Below are 25,631 nucleotides of genomic sequence, written 5' to 3'. Positions count from 1 at the left end.
AAACTTTCTAAAAACTTGGATGGGTTCAGCACAGTTAAATATAGTGTGTTTATGAGTGATGATGTGCATAATCAAAAAACTACAAAAGTATAACTCTTAGTAGGTAATTTGATTGTCAAAATAAAACAACTTGTTCCACATCAATCAATCAATCAATCAAATTTTATTTGTATAGCACATTTCAGCAGCAAGACAATTCAAAGTGCTTTACATAATAAAAAAACAGCATGTGACATTGAATAAACAGTAAGGAAGAGAAAGAGAGTTTGAAAAAAAAACATTAAAAAATATAAAAACACTAAAACCTGCACCCCTTTTAGGACTTCTTGCAATTGAAGTCAAGTATTTGTATAAGTCATCTGTTTTCCTTTTCATGCTTATTTGTTGGAAATGATTTCAAAAACATATGTAATTAGTTTCAGACAAACTTGCCTTTGCAATAAATTCCAGATCACAGCGTTGCTGTGAAATGAAATGCACCAGTAGGAGAAAGTGCAGTGGCTAACAGGAGTTGGTCAAGTTTTCCTTCATGTTTGGTCTAAAATATGGGGAGATACAGATGCTGCTTTGCATTGTGATTGAAATCTTTGGTAGTATGCACTCTCTGAGCAGCATCCTAAATGGAGTGGGACCCACAGAAGGAAACGTCAGTTCCATCCTCTAAATGTGGCGGCATTCATAACTGTCCGTCTGAAGTTGGCTTCCAGTTGATTTGGGAAATGACTAAAGGGTGATTTTACCTAATTTGTGCTACCTTAAGAATCTTTAATGTATTCCACTTTAAAATTCCAACATACTTAGACACTTTGAACCTGGACAAGATTATTCATGTTGCATGATGATTATGCCACTCCTTCGGATGAATTGTTCATACACTTTTGGAGAAGTTTTGGTAGGCCAGACACTCCTGGTAAGTTTCACAACTTTTCAACATTTTGTGGATAATCACTCTCTCTGTGGTGTGTTTGACTCCCAGAGCATTAGGCTGATAGATGTCAAGGACTTTGCTTATCATCTGTTTTTACATTTATTTTGATTTTGGAATGATTAACTTTTGAGATCCCTCAGTTTCCGTCATATTTTTCATGTTATTTTTAACATATTTTCTGGTCTTGCAGGAAAGGCACTGCTTTCTAAAAAGAGAAATTGTGATTTTCTCTGGAGTCTGCTGCATTGTCTATGAAAATATATTAGAGTAAAACAGAACTTTATGACTCAATTAGACAACTCTTGCTTAAAAAACAGAAAACACACCATCTCTCAACTGTCACAGGTTGTGGTAGTGAGATTCTTTGGGCCTATAGTTTGTTGTGTCAAAACCAGCGTAGATTTCAGTCATTGATAGAGCAATGAATTGTGCATATTACTTATGACTTATGGTGACATGTCAGGAGGCCAGGTCAAATGGCCTCCTGACATTTGGATGACCTGGCCTCAAAAGGCCAGGTCATCCAATACAAATTGAGGACTAGAAGCTTTCTGTTATCCACTGGGATGAAGCAATCCTAGGAAAGGAATTAAATCTAAATAAAATGTATTGAATGTTGTGGTTGTATAACTTGTATGTAAATCTGAAAAGGTCAAGGAATCCCAACACAGCACATTTCTATGCGTTCAGTTTTAATTTAAAAAGATTGTAAAATGTTCCACTTCTTCTTAGTCTTTCCAAATGAACACACAAACAGAACAAAACAAAAAACCAAGTCAAAAACTTCTTTCCAATATTCTCCATGAACCACAGAGATGAGCTGATCTTCATGCAGGTGACGGGATGGTAAGAGATCAATATCTTCACATGAGCCTGAGACTGTGGGGCAGGAGCCAAGCACTTCAGGTAATGAACTGCCTGCTTGATATATATCCCTTATAGGGCAGTATTGCAGTGGGGCAACATGGTACTGCAACAGCAGCACTTCTTTGATTAGCCGTGTCTCTTCCTTCACGCTTTCCAGGCGTACAGCAAATTGTTGCACACACAGACACTGTAGCCATCTGTCGACATGCCACCATGTCTGCCCTGTTTTCCATTATTTGGCTCCTGCAGATGCTCACAGTATTCATGACTGTTGTAACTCTGGAGGAAGGGATGGTTATTATCATCAGGACAAGGGTCACAGCATTGTGCTTCAGTGTTTATTTTAAAGACCACAATGCACTTCTGATTTGCTGACGTTAATCACTAACATCTGACTTGTAAGCAGACAGCTGAAATATTGTTTTACAGATTTATGCAGATAATTTCTTTAGTTTGCTGTTTACCCAGATATGCTTACTTCAATCCTTGAATTCAACTTTTTACTTTCAGTGGCTTTGTCCTCATTTTTGACTTTTATAAAAGTGCAGATGTCACTTACTCTGTTGAATATGATGACAAGTTCACAGTCTGTGATTATGTGTCTGTAAATTGTCACCACTGATCTAATGAAGAAGGCAGCCATTTGCGAAATGAATAGTCATTTGGCTCATTGAGGAGTCTTATCATTGCAATTTTCTGCACATTCAATGTAATGAATAAAGCAGCGTATTCTTGGGCCTTGTTTACTACTGCCTGATGAGAATAACAGAGTCCATACAAAATCAGCCTCTATTGATCTGCTTACAACAATCCAGAGCAGAGGTCATTGGTGTTCAAATTTATAACCAAAGGAGACTCCCTGTGCCTACTCTTCATGCCTGACACAGGTCCTTTACTGGTCTGTATAATGACACTTTGAGCAGGTTGATGACTGTAAATCTGCTATGCTAAGATTGCACTGCTGCCGGTCCAACTGGACCTCACTTCACTAAATCTCACGTTGCAGGAGCAGAGAAATATTTATTGTGCTCCTCGATGCAGCCTGGGGTCCCCAAATGATCTGAAGTCACACCAAAACTGCCAACTTGTGCTGGCTAGTTGGAGAAAAACTGAGTCCAATTGTGACATCTATACATCCGGCCAATTCTAATAAATCTGTAAAAACATTTGTTGTTGAGTCCTCTGTGGTATTCCTGTTAACATGCTGCTCTCTCCCCTGTCAGGACTCCCACATAACCAACTGTATGTTGGATATGGTTATCTTTCTGTCTGTTATTTCATTACATGGCACTTCTGCACATTGTTCTGCCTCCCTTATGCATTTAGATCCTTACATTACAAAAGACATGACAGAACAAGTGACTGACAATGAGTGGAATAATCCTGGTGCGTAAATGATGGGTGGAAAGGAACATGCTGATCATGGTGGCTGATTATAAATATAATCATGAATCTAGGGTGGCTTCCAAAAGTATTTACAACCCTTGAATCCATCATTTCTCACATCACGCCACCCTGAAAACACAATCTTCACAGAGATCCACATGGAAATGGCCATCCAGGAAGAAAACCTGTTCTATACTCCAAAAACATATGGAAGAAGTGTGTGAAGGCACACCACACTTCTTAGATTTTTATCTTTAACAAGTTTGTGAAATCACATATGCATATACCCCAAAGGAATGAATATGTATCATTGTCTTTAAGGTTTTTACCATGTCAGTTTTTGTGCTTGCTTTTGATTTTTATTTGTGGATCATGACAAATGTAAGCAAACTCTTAGTTACTATGTTGGTTAAATTGAAGAGTTTGTTTTGAATTTCCCTTCTATGCATTCAAGTTGCGTGGTCAGTGCATATAAGTACATTTATTTAAGTAATCTGAAAAAGTGAGACTCATGCACAAGTTAATACATTTCAAGTTTTTCTTAATGAACTTTGCTTTTGGGCTTTCCTTTCCTTTAGACCAAGATTTCCAAATTAAAAGTAAAAAAGGAAACTTGGACTCACTATCAACAGTCCAGTAATTTGTCTCTTCTTAGTTCTAGGAAGATTAGTAGTAGCTCAGCACAAATAATCCAGCAGTTTTCGGCCATGCTCTGGGCTGGAGATTCTTTAAGCACCAGATCTGACTGCAGTCCACGCTTTATGAGGCTCCCCCCCCCCCCCCCCCCCGCACCCCTAATTTTTCAACAGCCTGTGCTTCACAAACCTCTCAGAGCTGTGGTTGTCCCTGTTTCCTTCCACTTAACGTTCCATTGATATTTTAGGAGCTGTAAATATCCAGCTCTAGTCAGTGATGACTTTTTGTGGCTTACCCTCTGTGTGGAAGGTGTCATTCACTTTCTGCTGTCTTCACAATCACTATGTGGGCCATAGCATAACATTTTATACAAAGCATATATATTTTTAAATTGGTCTAATGTTCTAACCTCTGTGGATCTTCATTTTTACTTGAAATTATAGCAGTAAGTGATAATCATCAAATTTAAAAAAATATAAACTCTTGAAATATCACTATTCATTATATTTCTATGATGACAAGTTCACAGTCTGTTCACAGTCAGTGCTTTAATTCGACTTAAAGTACTGAAATATGTAAAACAAATTGATGATATTCTAACTTTAGATGCACCGGCAAGTCTAAACAAATATATTTATGTAATGATTTATAAAATAGACTTTAAAAATAATCCATGCCTTTTTTTAAATGAGGTAAACAGATGCTTTAAGTACATAGCCAATACTGGCCATTCTCCATAGCTGCTGCGCTGGTGTAAACTTGCACAGGACCTGCAGGGAACAGAGTCAGCAGAACGCCGGGACAGGCTGCTGCTGCACGGGAGCGGAGCTCAAGAGTCCCGACAGGTTAGCGGAGCCTCGGTGAATTTCACACAGTGGGAGGCTGTGTAAGCAGAAGGCCATGTGGGGACAAACAAGTATTGGCGCCGAACTAGTGAAGTTACCGACCCGTAAAGCGCGCACAGTCCGGTATGTCCGAGGACAGGAGCGCTAAGAAGCGCAGCTGCGGGGCTTCATCACCGACAACCTCCCTGGGACCAGATGGTGCCGTCAACATGGCTCGGACGCTCTTCATCCTCGCTTACTTCGTTTTGACTTTGATTCACTGTAAGCATGTCTTTCATTTTGTCTAAAACTGTGAAGATGATGTTCCTAAGCTTTATTTTATAATAGGAGTTTTCCTGCAAGATAACATCAAAAGTTGCCTTTGCAACGACTGGATGGCTGAGTTCAAGATCATAAATATTCCTGATATTTAAAAATTATTAAATATTTGATTTTTACTTTGATTACGAAAAAGGAGGGAAATCAACATACAGTAAATGGGACACATGTAGCAAAACTTATGATTCCACTTTTTATGCAAACATTGGGGTGAACAAAGCAAATAGTTCAAACGTAATCTGACACTTGTCAAAATATCCTGCACTAGATGCTTGTTTTTCTGTTCTTTAGAATTTGACCTATTTAAACAAAACAGTTTGAATGCTTAGAATAAAACAAGGTTGTAGGAGTGTCCTATACTTAAAGACTGTGTAATAATTTTTGTGCAGGAGTCCTACTATGTGTCATGGAAATAAATATATACTCTCCTAAGGAATAGAGTTAAGGGAGAAGAATATGGTGGGAAAGATAAATTAACTAATCATTTGATCTAATATTATAACTAGATTATAGGAGAGCCGAATAACGATAAAAAAAAAAGATTAATCTTTTTTGCATCATTTTCACACATCGTGTTTTACCTCACTTCTCTAAGTGTGTAGCATTTCAGGAAATGATGGGTTTTCAGAAAGTTCTTTAGAATGACCTTCTCAGTTCCAAAATGGCTTACGCTGGCATTATATTAACACGTCTGACCTCCCTCTCAATCAGTGTAATGTCAATGCAGTAGTCACGAGCGGCTTGTTCGAGTTCCCATTTTCAGCTTTTCCACACATAGGCACGTCTCTGGATCTGTTTGCAGCAGCCGATCAGCGACAGCCTGGTTGTTTGGCAAACAGCTTTCACCTCTGGGAAAGGAACAGCTTGTTTGACTCAGTTTTCCAGGAGCTTTGACAACACACCATCTGTTGACTATTGCCTTGGAAGGCCCGTTGGGTGGAACCTCCGTGTCAAGTGACTGACAATAGCACAAACCTGTCAGCATCCACGGACCTGTGGGAGAGCTGAGCGTCGCTGCACCACACCCTATGAAGCAACAGGAGTCCAAGGGGTGATAATGACACACAGTCTGAGTCTTACCACGATGAGGTTCCAAAAAAACCCACAGTTTTACACAGTGAGATGAAGATTCCTAAAGATAAATTTGCATTTGTCTCCTTTATTGGGCATTGTGTGTTTGTTATAAGTATCTAACTTTAGATAATAGAATAGAATATCTTTTATTTTTCCTTCTGCTGGAAAATTAAATGGGGTAGGACTTTGACTTCTTATCAGACTTCTCATATCCTTCTCACAACAATGAGAAAAAAACGTTTTCCATAAAGGTCAGATATGTGGAGAACAAGACTTGCCAAAAGATTCTCCTATTTGAGTTGTGGATCTCTACAGCCCCTCCAGAGTTACCATGGGGACCTTGACTGCTTCTCTGATCAATGCTCTCCTTGTCTTGACTGCGCTTAGGTGAATGACCAAGTCTTGATATATTTGTAGTTTGACAGATTTGATGGATGAACCAGTGCTGTGTGAAACGTTCAAATCCTGGAATACTGTGTTATAATCAACCACACTTTCAATTTTTGCACAACTTTATCCTCAGTTCCTGTGCTTTTTGGTCTTTGCAATGTTGCTCTATCAACAATTTTTTCTAACAAACCTCTGAGGCTTTTATAGAAGAATTGCATTTAATGTTGGAACAATTGTGTTTGCCTGTTTACTAAGTAGAAAAAATAATGTCAGTTGGTTTCACTGGATTTAATTTGGCAGTATCTGAGTAAATGTGGCTAAATGTCTTCTCTGCATTTTGCTACTTTTTATCTATAAATTCTATGGAGACTCCCTTCTCATTCCACTACTTTATGTGTCTTATTACATAAATATAAATACCGACATTTGCGGTTTTCATGAGACAAAAAATATAAAACTCCAGCTGCAGTCCAAGTCCTGTGAGTCTCCCCCACACTCTTTATGTGTTTTACTACACCATCCTCTTAAGCTGGCAGGGTATCTCTTACAATGACATTTATTCCCTACTATTCTTTCTATTAGTATGCAGGTAAATAGCACTTTGTTAATTGCCAGCTACTGCAGCAATGTCTTTAAGCTCCTGATGCACCTTGAGGAAGTTGTCAATGAAAGTCTGGTGGTAAGCCATCAAGTCAGCAGTTTCATCCTTGGTTTTGAAGGCATTGAAACCCAGCAGACTCTGTGAGATTTAAAAAATCATAAAGGACTTGGACTTGTCACACTGTCAAAGCTTGAAATGATAAATTCTTGATAATAACTCTTGCTGTAATAGGAGGATACCAAACATAACATATCTGTATGTTGAAATTAGAGAAATCTATTAGTGATAAATGAACAGAAATAAACATACATTGAAGAAAATGAATAAAACATATGAGTTTTACTTTTTAAGTTATTAATAATGTTTTAATTTACTGACGTTCAGATTAGAGCTGATAAGAATATGAACACTAACATTTTTTACTGAAGCTGAATTTTTGCATGCGCAACCCCAACTGCCCCATAAAGATTTTTGACAAACACCGTTGTGTTACCAGGTAGCAGAAGTGCTGACTCAGAGGAACGTTTGATGAACTGGCTGCTAGGAAAGGATCGCTACAATCCGCTCATTCGACCAGCCATCAACAGGACAGAGAGAGTCACAGTAAAGCTGCAAGTGTCCCTTGCACAGCTTATCAGCGTGGTAAGGCAGCAAACCCATAAACAATACAGATTTGCATCTGTTTATTTGTGTGCTTTTCTTACATATATGGATGTAGAAAAGCTACTGTGCTGCAGATACAAATAGGTAAATATGACACAAACCCCAGGATGGAAGAAAGAGGTGATCTAGACCACTGAGGAACTGCAAAGCTTTTCAGTAGTAGTTAATTACATGACAGCCTCAAGGATACAGCTTTAAACAAATGGAGGAAGTAGAAAATAGATCTAGTAAGCTGTAATCTCTGCCCGTGTCATGTCTAGATTGAAACTTCAGCACACTGGATTAAGGGGGACAATAAACTTGTTTAGCCAAGGTTCCTTTCTGATTTACAATAGAGACTGCTCTCAGCTGCAGATCAAGAGAGGAAGCTCATTCACACCCTCACTTTATGAGCTTCCATTTCACTCCTTTTGGATAATTGCTATGTGGAAGCCTTTTATTCATAGTGCATATTTTAGTGGCATGATGGGCAGGGAAATGGTCTATAATATGAAAAATTGAAACAAATAGACTCTATATGTTTCAATTTTTCATTTTACTTCTTGGCTCCTATTCTCAGACACTTTATAAATAGATTAGAGAATTTACAATACTTTCTACTTAAAGGAAGATCCATTTAAAAAGACACTACTAATCATTGCATCATTTAAACATCGGGAAAACTTTGCAAAAATGTGAAGCTAATCAGGATAATCCTCGGGTTCACACTATAGGTCGGAGGAAACATTTGATTTTATTCTTAGATCAGTTATTGTGCTTGTCCCTTAAACCTGCAAGAAAGATAATTGCTGCCTTATTTTACCTTTCCAGAATGAAAGAGAACAGATCATGACCACAAATGTTTGGCTCACTCAGGTACGTTTATGGAGCACTGCATCATGTTGTTTATATGTAACCTTCTACCTTAGCAAATGCCCTTCCCTTTAAACTTGAACCATGGCCATTATTTCTCCCTCAACGTGGAACAAATTGCTTCTGTAAAATAGCTTCAAACAATATAGCAGTAATAATGAGGCATGTAATTACAAATGATTTTGATATTATGGAAGTGCATTGTGAGCCGACCAGATCCGTCTGTCTCTCCAGCACTGGGTTGATTACAGGTTGTCATGGGACCCTTCAAAGTACGAAGGTATCGACAAGATTCGTATTCCCTCCAGACACGTCTGGCTCCCTGATATCGTCCTGTACAACAAGTAAGCTTTGTTGTGTTGTTTCCAAGAAATTGCTTGTGTTACCATTTTTGGTTAAAAAAAAAGGTCAAAATGTGCGTAATTGAATGTCTTGATTTCTGGACTGGAACACTGTAAAACATCCAGGTTAATCTAGAATATTTAAAAAGTCTTACATAAAGAAATTTTTTCATCCTCATTCTGAAGCCATTTTCCACTCTATTTGGCTGCCTAATTAAAACCTCTGTAGCTAAAGAAAGAGCAACATTTCCGTTTCTCGGAATAGTGTTGAAATAACCATCTGAACGCTACAGTTTGGGTGGCATTCACCTTATACTTACTCTGATTACAGTGCGTCGACTGCCAATTTCCAAGATGTGTTAATTGTTTTTGTCATCTCTGTTTTTCAACACCACAGCGCTGATGGAACCTACGAGGTGACTGTCTTCACCAACGTCATTGTTCTTTTCAACGGCAGCATCAACTGGCTTCCTCCAGCCATCTATAAAAGCGCCTGTAAGATTGAAGTCAAGCATTTCCCCTTTGACCAGCAGAACTGCACCCTCAAGTTTCGCTCCTGGACCTATGACCACACAGAAATTGACCTGATCTTGAAGTCTGAGGTTGCCAGTATGGATGACTTTACACCCAGTGGAGAATGGGACATCTTGGCATTACCAGGCAGACGGACTGTCAACCCTCTGGATCCTACTTATGTGGATCTCACGTATGACTTTATCATCAAGAGGAAGCCTCTGTTCTACACCATAAACCTCATCATCCCATGCGTTCTGATCACTTCATTGGCCATTCTGGTCTTCTACTTGCCTTCTGACTGTGGAGAGAAGATGACACTTTGTATTTCTGTCCTCTTGGCTCTCACTGTGTTCCTTCTTTTAATCTCAAAGATTGTTCCTCCAACGTCACTGGATGTACCCCTAATTGGCAAGTACCTGATGTTCACCATGGTGCTCGTGACTTTCTCCATTATAACCAGTGTTTGTGTGCTCAATGTGCACCATCGCTCTCCAAGCACCCATACAATGCCTGCCTGGGTCAAGCTGATATTCCTCGTGAAACTACCTGCTTTACTCTTCATGAAACGACCTCAGAACTACTCGGCCCGTCAGAGACTGCGTCAGCAGCGCTGCCTAAGGGCCAGGAGAGCTATTATGGGTCTGGGTTACCCAGTTGCCCCCAATGCAGGTTTCACCTTGTCTACATCTGCCTTGCTGTCCTCTGACTCTGCCTTCTCTACCCCAGGACACAAAAATGTTGCTTCTCCGATGGGACACAGCTACACCAACAGGATGGAGCCCATACAGTCTGGTGATTACCTTATGAGTGGCTTCAATTCCACCCAGGATCTCCACCAAAGAAGCAATCCCGACTGGGCTACTGATGTACAGGAGGCAATGAACGGGGTGCGCTTTGTGGCTGAGCACATGATGAGTGACGATGATGATCAAAGTGTACGTATACACATTAATACTAAACATCATTTAGTCCTGTGTAAACTGGGTTAATAAATAGTTTCACATTTTAATTTCCTAAAATGAACAACAGGTTTGTACTGTTCAGTCTGTTTTGAATTTGTTCTGATTGGGATTTGTTGTTGAAAACTAGTAATCTCAAAACAAGAGAGTGGCCAATGTATGGAAAACCATTGCTGACAGTTGCTCTTTATATCTTTCAAAAGATAAAATAAGGCAGTGGCCCTGAGTAACATGGTACATCATTGAACCGCCAGGAATTTTCTATGGTGGATTTCAGTAAACACAATTATTAATGGCTTTTCAATGTCTCTGTTTAGAAATCGAAATACATATTGTAGTTATGGTAGGTTCTTTGTAGATTTGTTTCAATTCATTCAGACTGAAGGGATTTTAAAGCAAGACAAGCCCATTTAAGGTCAAAACACAACATCCCAGCCTTCGATGGCTCATGGCTAGATACTCAATAATCTTTTGTAATGCTTTCTATGTTTGGTTACTTTCTCTTGCTGTGACCTAAAACTACTTTAATATAATCACATTACAATCTGTATTAAAGTGTTTTTTTCTATTTGATCATTACTTTTTTATGAGCGGCACATTGTAAACAGACTAATCGACAAATACAAACAACTCTGAAAAGTTCTTTCTTTTTGCAGGTAATAGAAGACTGGAAGTATGTGGCCATGGTGGTGGATCGTATGTTCCTGTGGATCTTTGTCATAGTGTGTGTAGTGGGCACCCTGGGCTTGTTTCTCCAGCCTCTTTTTCAGAGTCAGATTGTTCCCGACCAGCAGCCAATTTCAGAAACACCTCGAATACGATGAACTTCGAGGGGGCGAGGTGCGACATCTGGACCTTTTTTAAAGCTCTTTGTCACAGTAGTCGTGACAGGAAGCAGCGATGTAATATGTCCAATTTGTTTACTGCAGAGAGACCAGAAAGTACTGAACCTCTTGACCTTTCATTTGAATCTTTCCAACATCACATGTGAAGGTGGATCAGTTCTGATCTGTAACAAAAAATGCAGTACACAGATAGGATGCTGGGTCTTTCTGTTTAAAATGAAACAATGAGACCTAATTTAAAAAATATATATGTTAAAGAACAGCAAATAACAGAATGAAGAATCAGTGCAGTGCACAAGTCGTATTTATCTGGTACTGATATCTACAAAGAGCAAAGGTATGACTAAGTGTCCTTTTACTGCACTGAATTACACTGAGCGGTTGATGAAACAAATCTTAAAATTACACAGATATGTAATTTGCTAGATGTTGCCTAATTCCTAATTTGTTACTGTGTCATCAAAAAATAATAAAGACAAATCTCTTTCCCCTTTTAGACTGATTAAATGTCCAAAAATGTCCACAAAAGTGTTCAGATTGTCCAGGTCTTGCCAAAGTGCTTTGTCTGTTCTTTAGGAGATGGTATTCATTCTCTGAACCAAGTGAGTAAAGAAGACGTTCCAGGTCTGGACATTTTATCAGATGTTTTAGGTATGAGAATGTGTAACATATTTAACATGTACACGATGTCACAACAGAGCTACAGGAGAGAAAGCTAGACCTGATTGTTATGCTCTAAGTTCTTTAAATACAGTGGGTTTGTGTAAATAAACATGTTTTAATCCATAAAGAAGGAGAACAGCTGTGGTTTCTCATTTGTGTCTTTACACTTGAGCTGATCTTTGATAATTGTCCTATTTGCAGATTAGAAAGTGCAGGCACACACACAAACGGAGCCAAAGTACAGAAACACATGCACCGGCAGACTCCAGGTTTACTGCTCGATAAACAGTGCTGAGTGGGCTCGTTAGAGATTCTGCAGACTCTTAAGGAGATCCTCCTTTTAATCAATCAGAGCTCATGTAAATGGACAGAACTGCTGTACTGGCCTTCAGGTTTACAGGTTTCAAAGTCATTCGTTTGTATATCTTATTCTTTTAGTTTACAGTTATTAGCAAAGTACCCTTAAAAATCAACAATAAAGTCTCTCATTCAGAACTGGACAAACATTTTATCCACATCAGTCAACTAGTTTCTTATTTCATGCTTCACTTCAAACGTTTGGTCGATCTGTACAGATTGTACAAAAGTAGCAGTGAACTGTTTTTGCTGTGAAATTAGTTTTGAATCTTCTTGTGAGGTGTCTTTTGAATATTTTCACCACTTTGATCATCTACACATAGTATTTAATTATTATTTGTGAAGTAGGTTGAAATTCTTTTACAAAAAAAAACAAACAAACATGAAAAGTATGGCATGCATACAGTTAAGTCCAAATGTGTTCATACTCCTGGACAGATAGGATTTAATTGAAATTGTGAAATAGTAGCATTTGTGGAAAAGGACCACAACTTTATGTAACAGCTTCTCATTCTATATCTCCTACACATGGAAAACTTATTTCGTCATTTTCTCACTTTACTTTCTATTATCCATGTTTTTAACACCACTGTGGGGGATTCAAACTTGTCTCACTTTCTTGGAAAGCTGCCTTGAACTTCAGCCAAATATTGTCAGTCCTGGCTTGAATCCAAAATATCTATTGAGACAGATAAAGATTAGTTTGATGGACAGGAGGGCTTCCAACCATCAAGATACATCATTGAAATATCAGTGAAAACATCCCAAAGGCTGCTCAGGAATTATAACAAGCATCAGTTTGCTGAAATGACAATGAAGATTGTTCTAATAATTATTAATAGGGGAAAAGTAAATGTAAATGTCATTTTGTGGATTAATATATATATATATATTATCAGAAATATGTACTTTTTCTTAATTGATACCTTTTACATTATTTTATTATTTTTTGAGAGATGCCTGTCATTACCTGTCAGAGACCAATTTCTTGGTTAAATGGAAATAATTTAAATTTGAAATCTGCCAGTGGTATGTGTTATTTTGGGCTTAACTGTATGTATCCAGTGTTCTCCAAGCATTACAAAAAAAAAAAAAAACTTCTCTGCAATTACAGGCTTGGGTTGTTTGGAATTTCTCTACCAGTTTTGCACATTTCAAACATAAACTTTCTGCTCATTTTTCTTCACATTCACCATTTACCTTCACATCAACTCTGATTGGTTCTATGGTCCCTGCTGAATAAAAGAAACTCCGCAGCATTATGCTGCCACCTCCATGTTTAGTGCTGATAGTCGGCTCAGGGTGTTGTCCTTTAGAATTTAAATTATAGTGAGGTTTCACATTACAAACTCCACCAGAACTGAAATACTTAAGTCATCGACAAAACTAAGTCAGTTACAGTATTTAGTCATGTCACATTTATAAAGCTTTTTAATGGATTCCAATTTCTTAATCTAAAGTGTATATATCTAAAAAGGACTAGAGTTCAAACAGAATCTAATCCTGTGAGGTTTTTAGTCTCTTTAACTTTAACTACTGGATAATATTTGAAGATGTTGACACCTTATTGTGTTGTTTTGTTTTGCTAGCCGAGCCAGTAATTATTATTTTTCTGTTCCTGTTTCTTTTTCTTTTTTTTTTTACTATGCAGGGCAATATTATTCCACATCTTGAAGTTACTTTTTTTTCTATGCCCACTAAAGGGAGCTAAAGCAACTTCCCTGGTCCTGGAAATTTTGAATTTATTTTCTAAGGACCTTAGAGTGTGTTTGATGTCAGCTGAAGCAAACTTGGACCTTCCCTTTCTTCCCCCTAATAGAGGACGCCCACAAAGCTGTTTGAGAAAAAGTCAGCTAATTTATTCAAAAATTCAAACATCCGACTTTAGTTCTGCATTAAAGTGCAGCATCACAATTAGTTTTAATTAAAATATGTTTTTCAAAAAATAAGTGAATAAATGACTGATGAATATGTTAACACTGAAGGCTGCCCACAGCTCAGAGGCCTGTGATTTAATATTTAATTTATGATGAATGCATGTGAGAGGGAAACACAAGTGAATACCACCTGGTCTGCTGACAGCATAAAGCATTTGATTTGCTGAACCCAGTGGCTGGGTCAATATGCCAAATAGCATATTGACTTGAAGGAATTACCTTTTTTTTATTTACTTGTTTTTCACAAAACCAAAATCCTTCTTAAATTTCACACCTCCTGTTGTCTGATTTGATTCGGTGACCATAGCTTGCACATCTGTGTGCTGCGTGGTTCCTCTCAGTGACTGGCTGTGTGTTTTACTGTGCCCTGCCTCCCTCCCCCTGTTCTCCGGTTGTGTCTGCAGCTGCACACTCGCTTTCACTTGTTCTCCCTCCGTGTGCATTGCGGAGCTCTGCTGCCGTTGACCCCAGTTTTATTTGCCCTTTGTTGGCTACCACAGGATGGATAACAAATTTGACTTAATATTTCCTAGTTGTTTGTTCTTTATGTATCTGTTGTCAGGTAAGTTTTCTTTTATTTATGACATCTTGCTTACTTGTTGCATTTCTTGATTTCTATTCATAGTTCTACATGTTGCTTTAATGTTTATTTAGCATTTCTTTATAAAAAACTAATTTTAATTTCCCGTATCAGCTGAACATGCACAAATTTGAAAACTTTCTTTTTTAATCGTAGCAATTATTTAATGTAGTTGCTATTCATTGAGTGACTTGTAACAGTGTTAAATTTGCATTCCGTGCACCAAGACCAAATTGCATGCAGGTAAAATAGCAAAATTTTCTTGAAAATGTATGACATGGATTTCTGCATTATGAAAAATCCTGCAGTCGCTGATCCATTTCTGACAATTTTCTTCGGTGCAGGAGGCACATGTTCAGAAGCAGAGCACAGGCTCTTCTCAGTGATATTCTCCAACTACAATCAGTACATACGACCTGTGGAAAACGTGTCTGATCCGGTCATTGTGCAGTTTGAGGTGTCCATGTCACAGCTGGTCAAAGTGGTAAGTAGCCGAAAAGGTTTTTCTTTTTCTTTTTCCTGCACTGACTATACTCCTTGTTATAGATGTAAATCACTAGGGTCAATAGACACAACCAGATTAACAAAAAAGGAAAAGTTATTTAAGGATTATTTTGTCTGATCAACGTCCCCATGTGTCAGTTAATCAGACACCGCTGGGATGCTGCCTGAGACACCTGCAACACTCCCTGCCAAATCACAGCAGTCCTCAGCTTATCCACCTGAGGGAAGAGACATGCAAAGGCAGGGTCAGGCTGGCTGGCTGTCTGGCTGAGACAAGATGGGGAATGTCAGGTGTCTAAGTAGCTCTCAGTTTAAGCAGTCCTTCACTCTGTCACTGCCTTGTCTGATGAGCATTTCTTGTTTTAATGTTGGATTTTCCTCCAGTTTGTTGAATTCAGACGCTTGTTCAAGTAGGACGGGGATACTAAGGCCACTGATGCTGCTGCTTTTAATAAGAAAATCAAAGAACAGTTTATTTCCTTAATCTGCTGTTCACTTTCACATGTGTCATAATTTCCTAATACCCAAAAGTGAAGCAGAAAATTAATTTTCATTGTTAATCTGTTTCTATATTAAAATATATTAATTACCCTCCTTAACTTAACGTAAGTTAAAGAGAGTAAAGTGGATGAGGATTCATTCAAATTGCAATGCTTCTGGCACCTAAAGTCTTATTCCACTTTTTGTCAGGTTAGAAAAAACTTGACATCGGTTTTTGCATGCTGTGTAATTAAAATTGCATGTCCATTTTTTTCAGTTTCTTATTATAAATGTCATATTTCTTGAACCATTTTTATATTTCATTTGATACACCAACATCAAGTAATGCATAAATATATTTGCAAAGTAGCTAAAGCTCAGTCCATCAGCAATTGGTTTATATTCCCACAGATCCTTTATATGGATTTAAATTTCCACTATGATTGAGGCATTCTTGGAAATGAGAAAGCAATTAATAAAACCATTTAGTTGTAGCTCTGACTGAACGCTTAAAGTTAAGAATGTTCCCATAGCATGATGCTGCCATCACCATGTTTCACTGTGGGAATTGTGTGTTAAGAGTGAAGCTTTGTTAGTTTTCTTCCACATACAAACCTTTGCCTTTTGGCCTAAAGGTACTTTTTTTTTTGACTCATCCTACCGAAGACTTTTCTGCTACATGTTTGCTCTGTCCCCCGAATGACTTGTGGAAAATTGAAAACAAAACTTGTCTTGGATTTCGTTCAACAACAGATTTTTTTCCTGCCACCATGTTTGTGGTGTGAATAGAAGACTGATAGTTGTCAACAGATTATCGCAGCAGTGATGAGCGTCTCTGCAGCTCCTCTAGAGTAATCATGGCATATCCATTAACAGACTAATAGTCAGTTAATGGATGTGTGTGGTTGTGCAATGCTTTGCCCATTTTCAGATGATAAACAAGATGTGGAAAGTTTTACAAATTGTTTTGTTGTCTGCACTTCTATCCTTGTTTTCACAGTGCAGCTGTATTTTTAATTATATTAATATAAACAGGTTAACTATATGTGTTAATTATTTTTAAGGTTATTAGTATAAAGTTATCTAAATGCTCATTTAAATCTTAGCTTTCAGATTTTTTTGGTTATTATTTAACCTCACAATAACACACTATTTTGTGTTGGTCTATCAAATAAAATCTTGTTAAAGTACATTCACTTCTCATTGCAATGTAACAAGAGAGAGGATTTTTTTTTGGATTATTTATTTTGCTTGGCAAACTATCCATGGAAGATGTAGAATATGATATAGTGCAATTAATCTCAATCTGTTTTCCTTTCCCAAAATCCGTTTGCTAAATACATATGAAGAACCTTTCAGGTTAAAGACATTCATCCTTATTCTGGCCGCATCCCTGATGATGTGTCCAGGTGCATGAGGATGTTAAAAAAAACACATTTAGTGGAGAAAGCCGCTGAGATCCAGCTGCTGATGGATGACTGTTTTCACTCAGCAACACCTGCTGCTCCTAAGCCAGCCACAATTGGTATTGGTTTGCCCACACCAATTACCACACGCCTGTATGAGTTCATTCAGGCCATCAATAGCTCATCACCAGTGTTGCTTGAGTCATCATGCAACCATTAGGGAGCAGGCTCACCCATGGGACTGAGCTTCCTTCTCAGCAAATGCTTTTCCGGAAGAGAAAACTGTTTATTTTCCTAATTATGTAATAATTAGTTAAAAGTACTGACGATGGAGGCATGATCAGACGCTTGTGCTCATAGCTCAACTTCAGACTCTTTTGGATACTATATGGTCACATGAATGGTTAATGTTATGCACTGGCTCAGGAAATTGGTTCATTCACGGTCTAAGTCACATAAATCCGTCTCATGCAACTTTTCTCTCCCCCCTCCTTGGTCACCCTGCTGCAGCTTAGAGTAAAAGTGAAATCTGTGTTCTGGCTTCGCAAATCCAGCTGTCGCGCAAGTTATGCACCAGGCTCATTGGACTCAGGTGCATCTCTCTAAACCGTCATTTTTGGGGATTTACAAAAGCCTGACATTGCAGAAAGCATACAAACCAATCCTCACGGATGAGCTTCATGATCCCATTGTCAGGATTTGTGGGTGGTTGAGGTGAGGATGAATGTTGAGACCCAGATAATGGTGATGATGATGAATTTAATGATGAAGCTCAAAACAGTCCAGATCAGGCAGCACGGCAGAGACAAAAGCACACAGCTAAATACCAGTAGCAACTGACACAAAGACTGAACATGGAGCAAAGTAGCCTCAGGACTATACAGTTCGACTGAGAACTACTGACAACAAGCTACATACAACGAGGATCAGACCCGAGACAACAGGTGGGCTTAAATACACTGGGAGGGTGATCAAGGAACGAGACACAGCTGGGATCAATCAACAGGGAAGATGCAGAGACAGACTCACAGGACAGAAACTGAACACAGAAAAACCTTGCAATAAATGCACAGAAACACAGATCATGACACCCATGTGTCGGTATTGTCACAAAATATTGTGTTGCTTTTGTTTATTTTCTTTTATTTTTGTTTTTTTGAATTGATGTCTTTATAATTCATTCTGTCTTATTCTCAGGATGAAGTCAATCAGATCATGGAAACCAATCTGTGGCTGAGACATGTAAGTTTATACTCTGAGTGTGAAAGTAAACCATAAGCGAAGACATGAAATCTGGGTCCAGTCTGTTGTTTTACATAATTCTTTGGGAATTATTGATAGACTTGAAAAGGAATGGTATTGTCTAGTGCTATGATGGGGGTCCAGTGGGGTCAAATTGTCCTCCTATTTAATGTAGAAAAGACATAAATCCATGTTTTTGGTCCCTAAAATTAAAAGTCTCTTTTAAACCAAAACTGAAAATGAAAGCCCAAAGATGACAATATAAATTGAATTCTTATCAAGTTTATTTTAAATATTTATTTGTTTTAATTTTTTATGTTTCTTCAAATCTGTTTTTTCTTCATTCATTTCTTGTGGTGGATTAATAAAAAATTATTGAATATGAATTCAATTTGAATTTAATTATGCTGATGCTTCCATGTTTCTGTATTTCTTAATACATGTTTTTGTTTTATAGTAATTTTCTGTATCCTTGTTCCTTAGTTTTCTTTCAAATGACTCAAAAATGCTCCATGTATGAATGACACTTTACAAAACTTTCCTTGCCATGTATTGCCCAGACTGGAACAATGAATTATTTATAGGAGGAAGCTTTTAAAACACATTGATCAATTTGATATTGATTTAAATAGAAAAAAAACAAATCATATTAACTTAGATCTGGCTAACTTTATAATGTTATCAACATAATTTGACCACAGCTTGTAATTCCAGGCAGTGAGGATTTTAAATCTAGTTTTTGTGACCACAAGCTTCAAGCTACATCACATTAAACATAAAGATTAAAACCTTAACAAAATATGTTACAAAATTACATAACGCAAGGCTGTAACAAAATTAAATCTTGTGTAAAGACCGGTTGCACAGCCACCTGCCTGTCCCTCCATATTATACTTCTGCTGCCATGATGCATACTGCAGTGAACTAATGCAGGTCTCCAAGTCACATTTTGAAACACTCCACAAATAAGGTTCTGCTATTCCATTCACTTTCCTCAATATAAACTACATATTTCACAGTGACTACAAGGAAAACACAAATTTCAGCAATGAGACAAATTTCCCCTGTTGCCCATCCCATTTTTAAAAGGCACTGTTGTAATTGAAAGAATTACAACAAAATTATTGAGGTTGTGGCTTCATAAGTCTCAGTGGATTCATTGAGCAACAGGGGTTGAGGGTCAGAGACACTGTAGCAAAAAAAAGTCTGTAAAACACACAATAAATACACTTTTGCTTTGTTAATACATTACAACAGAAGATGATGGGTTTTAGCTGAAGATGATGGGTTTTAGCTGAAGAGAATGCTTTTGAAATCAATTTCGAATGATAATCACCAGGGGAAAACAACTGCTAACTTCATATATAGATGTTCTGCCTTCTAAACCAAATTAGTTTTACTTGTATTTAAAATATATATATATTTTCCTAAATGAACAAGCTTGATGTATTTGCCAGCATTAGTGAGAGACAGTTGTTTAAAACTGTCTGAAGCCTGGCATTGTGCAGCAGAACAGGCTGCATATGGTCTCCCACAGGATGTATCCGAGTGATTCCCTGTTGTATTCAGACAGTTTGTATTATTGTGTGTTAACCTACTTGTCCAATAAAGCGAAGTCTGACTCTGATTTCCCCTGCTGTCAATTTCTGTGAAGGACCATCTGCAGGAAGATGAAGGGTTTTTGCACAAAGCCATCAATATTGAGGTGGTTAGATATTGTATTGAGTTTAATTGGATCAGCAAGTCAAGTTACTAGATGTAAACAAAAATATTAGTCCTAAACAAAGGTGATGGCCTCATATATTTCTTTTTCGCTGCTCAAGTGAATGATGCTCATTTAAATTAGCTTTGATGTTGATTTTTTTTTTTTTTTTACGTAATTGAAAAATTGTGTCCTTTGCCAGATTTGGAATGATTATAAACTCAAATGGGATCCTAAAGATTTTGGCGGCGTGGAGTTCATCCGAGTACCATCGAACAGAATTTGGAAGCCAGACATTGTTCTTTATAATAAGTAAGTGGAAATTTCAGGAGGGGGTTATGATTATGGATATTCATGTGGGTGTATCTTGATGCTCATTGGAAAACTAGGGTGAGGAAAATGAGCATCAGACATGTCAACATTAACTCAGAAGATATATTTTCTGAGAGTTCGCTGGAATAAAGTTTACACCAGATGTTGGAAAACACCCAATTGATCCACGCATACAAATAAATCCAAATAAATGCTATGAGATGCTATGTGTTCATTCCTTTTGTCAATCAATTTAATGCAGAAACTAATCTTGATATTTTTTGCATGTATGCATTATTTGTGTTGTTGCAGACATATGGTGTAAAGTCAATTATTTTACAAGTTTGAAAGTTTTTAATGTGACTTACATTCTATTCTATTTTTATTCATATGTCTATATTATGATGTCAGTACTTTATATATTTATTTACTGTCCACTCTCATTAGCTTTATTCTTGTGTTGTTAACAGTGCAGTTGGAGATTTTCAGGTTGACGACAAAACAAAGGCTCTCCTTCGCTACAACGGTGACGTCACCTGGATCCCACCGGCTATATTTAAAAGCTCCTGCAAGATCGATGTCACATACTTCCCCTTTGACTACCAAAACTGCACCATGAAGTTTGGTTCCTGGACTTATGACAAGGCCAAAATTGACCTTGTGCTGATTGGTTCAACCATCAACCTCAAGGACTTCTGGGAGACTGGCGAGTGGATAATCATTGACGCCCCTGGCTACAAGCATGATATCAAGTACAACTGCTGCGAGGAGATCTACACTGATATCACTTACTCCTTGTACATCCGCCGCTTGCCTCTTTTCTACACAGTCAACATGATCATCCCCTGCCTCTTAATCTCCTTCCTGACAGTGCTCGTCTTCTATCTGCCTTCTGACTGTGGTGAGAAAGTCACACTGTGCATATCCGTCTTGCTGTCTTTGACCGTCTTTCTTCTCGTCATAACAGAGACAATTCCTTCTACCTCCCTAGTCATACCTTTGATCGGCGAGTACCTCCTGTTCACCATGATTTTTGTCACCCTCTCCATTGTCATTACCGTTTTTGTCTTGAATGTCCACTACCGCACACCAAAGACACACACCATGCCCTGCTGGGTGCGGCATGTGTTTCTAGGACTGCTGCCCAAAGTGATGTTCATGACCAGGCCGGAGAGGGACCCGGAGAAGGTGACGGTGGCTGGAAGTGTTGAGACTATTCATCCGAGAACTTGTGCTGTCCACTCTTCAGGCACTCTGCAAAAGCAGCACAAGCCCCAAGCTTTGGCATCCAGCGTTGTGTCGAGCCTGACTAACCGCCAGAGGCTTTTCAATAACACAGAGCTCTCCAACCTGAATAACCTGAGCGAAGACTCTGGTAAATGTGTCGCCTCTGGCGTCCTGTGCTGTGAGGGCCGATGTAACTGCTGCTGGCAGAAGAGATCGGGCAAACTGCCTTCAGACTCTGGTGGTGGAAGTGGTGGACTGGGCAGCCTGGGGGCCCTGACTGGCAGCACTGGTGTTGGGGTCAGACAGGAGAGTCATTGCTCCAGTTCTGAATCTCTAGATGGGGGAATTATGTCCCTTTTGCCTCTGTCTCCTGAGGTCAGGGAGGCAATTGAAAGTGTTAAATACATAGCAGAAAACATGAGACTTCAGAACGAAGCTAAAGAGGTAAAGAGTTGTTCAAATTATTTAGAAACATTTACTGGAGGTCTTTTTCCAAATTGAAACAGTAACCATGTTTTCATTGTGATGCTCCCACAGGTTCAGGATGACTGGAAGTATGTTGCCATGGTTATTGACAGGATCTTCCTTTGGGTTTTCGTGCTTGTCTGCATCCTGGGGACAGCTGGCCTCTTTCTCCAGCCTTTATTACTCGGGGAGGATATTTGATTGAATTTAAGAAAACTATTACTCCACACTGCACTCTGCTCTCATATACAGGATGTGGCCTCTGTCTGAGTATTGGAAAAATATAGGACACACAGTCAAGGAGAAAAAAGCCAGGATTCAGAGTGTTTTTCTGTTTTGCTATTTGTTTGACAACTTTACCTTGGATCTATGGCAAATAAATCTGTGGCACAAAGCATGAGTTTGGAGTTCTTGAACTGAAAGTCCAACCTCACATATGTACTTAAAATCATATATATTAAAAATCAGTGATATTTAATATAATTAAATGTCACTGAATAGTGAATCTAAAACTTGAGATGGCTGTTCAGCTGATCTGTGCTGCTCCTGAAGAATTCTTTGTCCTGGTAAGTTGGGCTGATTTTGAAAATATTTGCACACTACCAGACATTATAAAGAAAGTTTTGTTATTTACATGTTTCTGCACAAGCACTGAGATTTTTAGCTAATGGGAAGAAAAGATCAGATGAAAATATAGTTAAAAAGCTCCATTTCCCTCTCAAAATATATTTTTTTATTTTATTTAGAAGTAAATTATTTGCTTATTTGCGCTGTTGTGACATTAATCAGATTCTGGAATTTTGTAACCTTTCGTAGTAAAATGAATTTATTTGGATAGTCTCTTTAGCTAACATTATGTATTAATCTGTGTCTACTTCCTAATACCACTCTGATTAATTTTATTTAAATATTAGCAAAATGTGTCCATTTTTGCGAAAATGTCTCAGAGTGAAGAAATCTTAGTAGTTTTATCATGTCAGAGTAGGAAAAAAAGCTACAAAAACTCAGTTCAGAATCCTCAAAAATAAATGTTAAACAGATCTCTATTCAAACCTTACGTCATACACCATCTTGAAACTAATTAGCCACCATGGGTATTTGGCCATGTTTTCTTTCATCGCTTATGTTCTGCACAGCAAAAGGGAACACCCACTCCTAAATGGATGCACAGGCTAATAAGCAAGAAAAAATGTGGTAGGGGTCCAATAAATATAGCATTTTTTCAGAGTCTTGATGCTGCTCTCAGATTCAATGATGCTCTGAACAAAGAGTTATATATTTTTTTATTAAAAGCCAAAATGGTTCACAACTGCATTTGCAAAAATAAGATTATTAGTGAAAAATGAAGACAGTTCTTTGAATGAATTATTGAAAAAAAATAATAAAATAAATTATTCTGTGTTTTCTTGTTTTTTCATGACTCTATGAAGATAGAGTCATATTTGTGTCAGAGAGGCAAGAAGTAATATTTTTGTCAAAGATTGTGACATAGTAAGTTCTAAGCTCTGGTTTGGATATGTCATATAGAAAAAAAAATTAAAACCAAAGAAAGCAATTTATAGCAATTTCAATCACAAGTAAACATTTCAGCCAAAAAATAAATAAAAACGATACATTGTTTCATTTAGTACTTAAGTATCCTTATGTATAAAAAGACATAAAAGTGTCATTTTATAATATTTCAGGTTTTATAATAAGCTTGATTTTTACAGCAATTAAAACAATACTGTGAAACACACACACTTAGTTTTATATATAAAGGATTAAAATCCTAACAATAACAATGTGTTCATGAAAACCCAAGTAATGATGCATACTGCTCCAAAAGGGTGACATCATGTGGTCATGGGTTGTTAGTACACATCTCCTGACTTGTCATCCCATTGGTTGCTCGTTGTACAGCAACATTTTCCTGTACCATCTCCTCACATGTAAACACACAGGAAACGCTGATGTTTAACAACTAAATCCTGCAAATTCAGAATTTTATGTTGATAAAGTTGGTGCAAAAAGAGAGAACCTTTTTTTTCTTTATAAATTACTTTATATTTGACCTCAAATGAAAGAAAGAAAATGTCAACCAGAAGCACTTTTGATTGTGGTTTGCATTTGTAAATATGTTTAGTCCTCTCAAATTGCATGTCTGACAAAAATTTGACTCTAAAGGTCAGAGAGGTTTTTTTTTATTATGAAAGACTTTGTATCTTATTTTGAGCTTCTACTAAACATAAAAGATATTCAGAGAGAGAAAGAAATGTAAGTGGTTTATGATTCTTATGTTTGTCTCTGCGATAAAGAAGTCTATGATAACAACTTTAAATAGCCTACTCAAATAGCCCATAGCACTTTGACTCAGTCAATTCAGATAAAGTCTCCTCATTTGGCTGCTCTGTACGAGATCTTCCACAGATACTGTGTGATGGGTTTCAGAGGGTATCATGATTGTTATCTGGCTTCTGCCTTCTAAACAAAATTACTTTTAAAGCTCAAGGATGTTGATGTATGAGTCTAATTGGCTGTTGCAAGAAATGTTCAGGATGTACAGAGCTTTGAACAGCATTCATACCCTTAGCATCTTTACCCATTCTGTCAAATTACAACCACAAACTCCTCAATGTAATTCTCATGAGATTCTTTGCTCACTGGGTGAGCAAAGACTTTGACCTACATGCAAAAAGCTATTGTGGCAGAAGGTTAACACTGAACATCTCCCCCAAACAAACTACACCCACAACAACCATGGAAAACACAGCTGGGGCTGTGGTATAGTGGTTGAACTTTTATTTATTCATAACTTGATCCTTAAACATTCATGTTATTTAAAGTGCTTTAGGTTTAACATTGCTGTATTGTTTAGTTTAACCTTCTAATGATGCAGACTAAAAAGGTACAGGTGTGTTTCAGGTCTATGTGAAATGAAAGGATCCGGGGAGCTGAGAGGAGCTTAAGGAGAATTGTAAGTAAAGTATGCATTCTTTCGTAGCTTATCAAAGATGGCAGAAATGAAGCCGTCATCATACAAAATCCACCAAGAAGAAACTCGAAATGTCTCCCGATCCTCTCTACCTGCCTTCTTCCTTGTCACTGGTATAAAAGATGCAAAACTAAATTCAATAGAAAGTCTATTGCTAGACTTGAAATTTTGTTTCCAGAGACGCTCTCAATCCAATCTGACCAAATGTGAGAAATTGAGCAAGAAGAATGGGCAGAAAAGTAGGCCAGTTTGGCATTCAGTGGTTTGACCATACAATAAATTTTGTTTGTTGCCAACAACGCCACCTGGGGTCATCACCCAGGAATTAACAGTAAAGGACACAGGTCCGGTTTTGCAATAAGCAAAAGACAGGTTTCAAGACAATAATTTATTATCACAATGCAATAATAAAAATATTTGTACATAAACAAAAAGAAAATTCACAAAATAAATCCAACTTGGCTTACCGGTGGGTACGACCAGGTCCTGGATGGTAGGCTCCAAAACAAAGAAATCAAAACAAACACCAGTGAATCAATCAATCAATCAAATTTTAATTGT

General features: G+C 37.7%; 2 protein-coding genes across 2 annotated transcripts; both read left to right on the top strand.

Moving 5' to 3' along the window:
- Positions 1–4,619: 4,619 nt before the first annotated feature.
- On the top strand, positions 4,620–11,392 carry chrnb4 (cholinergic receptor, nicotinic, beta 4 (neuronal)). The gene is made up of 6 exons (XM_014995846.2): positions 4,620–4,923; positions 7,542–7,687; positions 8,519–8,563; positions 8,795–8,904; positions 9,299–10,352; positions 11,033–11,392. The coding sequence occupies exons 1-6, from the start codon at positions 4,788–4,790 to the stop codon at positions 11,198–11,200; spliced, it is 1,659 nt and encodes a 552-aa protein (XP_014851332.2). The 5' UTR covers positions 4,620–4,787; the 3' UTR covers positions 11,201–11,392.
- A 3,634-nt stretch (positions 11,393–15,026) lies between these two features.
- Positions 15,027–22,493, top strand: chrna3 (cholinergic receptor, nicotinic, alpha 3). The gene is made up of 5 exons (XM_014995844.2): positions 15,027–15,242; positions 18,346–18,390; positions 20,295–20,404; positions 20,875–22,075; positions 22,169–22,493. The coding sequence occupies exons 1-5, from the start codon at positions 15,027–15,029 to the stop codon at positions 22,295–22,297; spliced, it is 1,701 nt and encodes a 566-aa protein (XP_014851330.2). The 3' UTR covers positions 22,298–22,493.
- Positions 22,494–25,631: the final 3,138 nt, after the last annotated feature.

This window comes from Poecilia mexicana, unplaced genomic scaffold, assembly GCF_051168715.1.
Source record: "Poecilia mexicana isolate PSO_F unplaced genomic scaffold, ASM5116871v1 scaffold_3, whole genome shotgun sequence".
In the NCBI taxonomy this organism is placed as follows: domain Eukaryota; kingdom Metazoa; phylum Chordata; class Actinopteri; order Cyprinodontiformes; family Poeciliidae; genus Poecilia; species Poecilia mexicana.
Note: the sequence above shows the minus strand (reverse complement) of the source record. Positions and strands in the feature narration are given on the sequence as shown.